Source organism: Capricornis sumatraensis, chromosome 5, assembly GCF_032405125.1.
Source record: "Capricornis sumatraensis isolate serow.1 chromosome 5, serow.2, whole genome shotgun sequence".
NCBI classification, from domain to species: Eukaryota; Metazoa; Chordata; class Mammalia; order Artiodactyla; family Bovidae; genus Capricornis; species Capricornis sumatraensis.
This window is the reverse complement of record NC_091073.1, coordinates 81,488,772-81,493,223: the sequence shown is the minus strand read 5'-3', so window position 1 is coordinate 81,493,223 and position 4,452 is coordinate 81,488,772. Positions and strand designations below refer to the sequence as shown.

At 48.3% G+C, this 4,452-nt stretch overlaps 1 protein-coding gene across 1 annotated transcript; it reads right to left on the bottom strand.

Moving 5' to 3' along the window:
- Nucleotides 1-2,451: 2,451 nt before the first annotated feature.
- On the bottom strand, nucleotides 2,452-3,533 carry PURB (purine rich element binding protein B). The gene has a single exon (XM_068973227.1). It carries the CDS (start codon nucleotides 3,531-3,533, stop codon nucleotides 2,619-2,621), a length of 915 nt encoding a protein of 304 aa, XP_068829328.1. The 3' UTR covers nucleotides 2,452-2,618.
- Nucleotides 3,534-4,452: the final 919 nt, after the last annotated feature.

Sequence of the window (4,452 nt, the reverse complement as noted above, 5' to 3'; positions counted from 1 at the left end):
CTAATTATAGCTTAGTAGCCACTGGTGAAGGATTGTGAAGACCCTGTCATTTCTACAGAGTAGAAAGGCAAGGCTAGTTACTGCAATTCAGCCAAACAAAAAGAAAAGAAAAAAGAATAAACCAACCCCTTAAAAAGGAGAGGTACTGCACCTTTGCAAAATTGAACTGGCTCACTGCAGCTGAGCAACAGAACCACCACTGAAGCAAGAAAACAAGTTGGTCTATACAGGAATTATACATGTTTTGAAAATGAAAAAGTTACAGCAATCAACTAAGAGCTGCAACTTTAATCTTCATTGCTGCCTCAGAGTTTGAAACTTATAAAGAGTTTATGCAAACCTAATAATGCTAGCTTCTTTTCAGCCCCTTTACTAAAACTATTTAGGGATTTGTTCTCCGCAGCAAAGAAATAAACACTCAAAACACATAGGTAAATACAGCAGGACATTATTGAAAACAGCTGCCTTGTAGTACAAAATACAGTACAAGTATACAGATGTCATTAAAACATCAAAAATACTATTGCTCCCATACAATTTAGGAAACATTCTTTGCAACGGAGAAAAATTTTTTTTTAAAAAAGAAAAGCTTAAAAAAAATCTGTTTAAAAAGTCTACTGTGGATGATGAGTAGAGAAATAGTCTGAAAAGGGCACCAATGTTTGTGGCTCTTCCACTTTTTAAAAACAAAAAAGTCTAAGATCAGTGATATTCTGAATCAAATCTAATTTTTTAAAAAAGCCTAATTTTATATACACAATTATTCCCTCCCTCTCAGCCACAATTCATGAAAAAGACCTTTTTGTATATTACTTATTTCCCAATAAATACAAAAAGATTGTAGATTGAATAATACCAAAATAAGATAATAAAAAGGTATGCAATAAATTAAAAGGCAGCTCAAATAAAGGGCAGGCATGCAGTTTAAAAAAAAAAGAAACTAAGATTGTGGAGGTGGGGTTACTTGCCTCCTTGTTGAGAAGGTGTCGCACAAAGTATACCTGAAAACTTTGGAAAGACCATTAGCTCCCATTCAATTCAAAGTTACCTAGGTCTATGACACTTCTAGGAATACCTTTTGATGGGGTGGGATTAACTTGATTAGTAAAAATCATACTGAAAATCCATTTAAAATATAGAAGAGGCGATCCTTGAAAACCCCAACTTTTTATTCTTGAAAGACAGCTGGATAAACTGGCAAAAGCCAGTTTGTTGAAATTTCAAGATGGTATAAAAATGCTTCCAGAATATAGTCAGCATATTCACGTTCATTTCAGCTCCATTCAAATGGATTTCAGCTTCAAAGGGCACGCTGCTTGAATCACTCATCCATCATTTGCCAACTTTGATTGTGAGGTACTGATACAATGGACCAAGTTCTTAAAAATTTATTTTAAAAGAATAAATGATGCTGGAATTCTGGACCTGAGGATCTTTAGTATTTGAACAAATCCACAGATTAAACTGAAGGTAGATGACTTCAGTTTTGGTTACTTCCAACTTTTCTGTGTGGACTTATATTCCATTAAAGCTCAGGCTTGTAGCCACAATGTTCCTTTTGTAAAGATGTTCAAGTTTTATGGTTTAAAATCCAGCCAACCAGTGGCCGAAACAGCCGAATTAGCCATAATTCACTGGCTCACACAGTGGAGCCACGGGTATCTGGCTCTCATTCATATCTAAGCCATGACCTCCATATTTGGAGATCGGGGAAGAACTTTAGTGAGCAGCAACCAATCCACTCAAACAGTTTTCCTTGTGCTTTATGCCTGATTTCTTCTTGTGCCTACCTCAGCAACCCCCAATGTAAAACTGCTTTTATCTTTGAAAAAAATCTGCCAACTTCCAAAACATTATAGTAAGGGATTCTAGTTCAAGGACTGACATCTGAATCCATTTGCATCCCGGAAAATAATTCTGCAAAGACAAGGCATGGGCCTTTGTCCAGGTTCTATGCAAAACCATTTAAAACTGGATCCAATTTGTTTCTGTCCCTGGTGGCTTCTTGAATTCTTATTTTGCCCTGTCTATGATTACGTAAAGTTGCATTCCTTTTCATGAAACTTGTACCCTCAGGACTGGGTAACTGCAAAGGCCTCTCTCTTCGCAAGAATTCCATGAAGATCTAGATCCAAAACGCTGATTTCAATGGAGGTGAAGGGATAGACACCGCAACAATGAGGTCTAGAAAGATCTTTAGACCAGGTTACCCAAATATAACACAAATTGAGCTGTCATCAACGGGTCTGGGTAACTCGAGGTGTTCCTTGGCCAGCGTGCAGGATCCCTCCCATCCAGGGTTATCCCGATGGATTTAGGAATCTTAGCTGGGAAGGAAGAGAAGCTGAGACTTCTGCTCAGGTGAGGAGACACTGTTGTCCTCTCTTTGCAGGTTGCTGTCAATTCCTTGGAACTTTACCGCTTTTCTCTAATTGTCCTGACTGTTCTCTTATGGTTATTTCTCTTAATTAACTATATTATTTAAAATTGTTTTCCCCCTCCGGGGCCTCCCTTGCTTCCCCTCCACTAGCTCACTGGGGATGAATAGGAAGGGGAGCTCTCTAGCCAAGGAGACGGTGGTGGGGTGGGGAGGCCCGTAGGGGAGGAAGCCGCGCCTTTCAATCCTCATCCACCTCCTCTCCCTCTGACTCGTCCCCGCCGCGTCGCTCATAAAGCTTATCCCTCTGCCGCTCCTGGATCTCTTTCATCTCATCCGCATACCGGCAAAACGCGCCCCCGAACTTGCCCCAGGCCTTGAAAGGGACCGTGATGGCGTTGCGGTAGGACGGCTTCACCTCGCTCACGCGCAGGAACACTCCGTACTTGTTACAGCCCACGTCGAAGAAGAAACGCTTGGAGTCCACCGTGATGGAAGTGCCTTCCGGGAGCTCCCCGTACAGGCCGCCCCCAGGGCCTCCGGCGCCGCCGCCCGGGCCACCCGCCAGCTCGTCGTCCTCGCCGCCGTAGTCGTCGATGAGCTTGGCCAACGCGTCGCGGAACTCTATGAGGCCCTGCGCGGGTAGCGCAATGGTCTGGCCGCTCTGCAGGCCGCCGGGTCCGGGGCCACCGCCGCCGCGGTTGACCGTCTGACGGATGCGCAGGAAGCGGCCGCGCTGGTTCTCCTTGAGGTCCAGGTAGTACTTGCGGTTCTCGCGCACCAGGAACTCGCTCTTGAGCGCGCGCCGCGGCCCACCGCCCTCCTCGGCGCCCGCCGCCGCCGCCACTTGCTCCGGGCTGCTGGGGCCCAGCTGCGCGTAATGCTCGATGAAGTCGCCCAGGTAGTCACGGAATTCGGCGGCCACCGCCATGGACAGCGTGAGGCGGCTCTTGGAGCCGCCTGCGCCCACCTCGGCGATCTTGAGGAAGCGGCCTTTGGCGTTCTGCTTCACATCTAGGTAGAAGCGTTTGTTCTGGATGTCCAGCCGCTTCGAGGCCAGCTCCTGCGTCTCCTGCTCGCCGCCGCCGCGGGACGCGGGCTGGAAGCCGCCGGGCCCGCCACCGCCGCGCTCGCTGCCGCTGTCGCCGTCCGCCATCTTCTCGGCCGCCGCCGCCGCCGCCGCCGCGCCCAGGCCGCCGCCCGCCGCCCGCCGCGCTCGCGCCCCTGCCCTCCGCCCTGCGGCTCGCTCTCCCGGGCCCCCCAGCCTCGCTCGCCGGCCCGCTCACGCGCTCCCGCTGTTCATCGCCGGCAGCCGCCGCCGCCGCCCCCCCATCGCCCCCGCGCCCCGCCCCGCCACTTCCGCCGTGCCAGCTTCCGGCGCGCGCCTCCGTGACGCCGCCCCGCCCCGCCCCCACGTCCTCGCTGCCGGAAGCGCCGTGCAAGGCGACGGCTGCGGGGCGCAGGGGAGTGACGTCACGGGTCCGCGGGGATTTGGGGACCCTGGAGACCCGGGTGGGTAAACTGGGAAGGAACTCTGGAAGCTTACGGGCGAGGGAAACAGTCTGCATCTTGTTTGTGGTGGTGGTTTTACAAGATAGCCGAAAGTGATTCAAATTACGCTTTATATAAATGCGGTTTATTCTAGGGAGATTACACCGGAGTACAGTTATTATTTATGAAAGAGGAATTAAAGGAAGGAAGATGTTGGGGATACTCCAAACTAACCTAATAGGATTGCTGTATAAGAATCCTTGAGTGATATTTAGCATAATGACTGAGTTATAGTGAGTGCTCAATAAATACGTACTCTTAGTTCGTGGAATACCGTACATAGTGCCTGGAACATGCTTGGTAACATCATCACCGTCTCAGCGGCGTAAGATAAAATGATGGCCTGAACTAAGTAGTGGTAGTGGGGATGGAGAGTTTAGGAAAGGAGTTAATTTTTATAAAATACGTATGTACAGGGACTGGTAACCATTTTGCACGTTAACTTGGAAGAATACTTGTTCCATGTGTTACATTGTGTGGAGAAACAGGAATGGATTTAAAAAGTGAAAAATGGGACTTCTGGT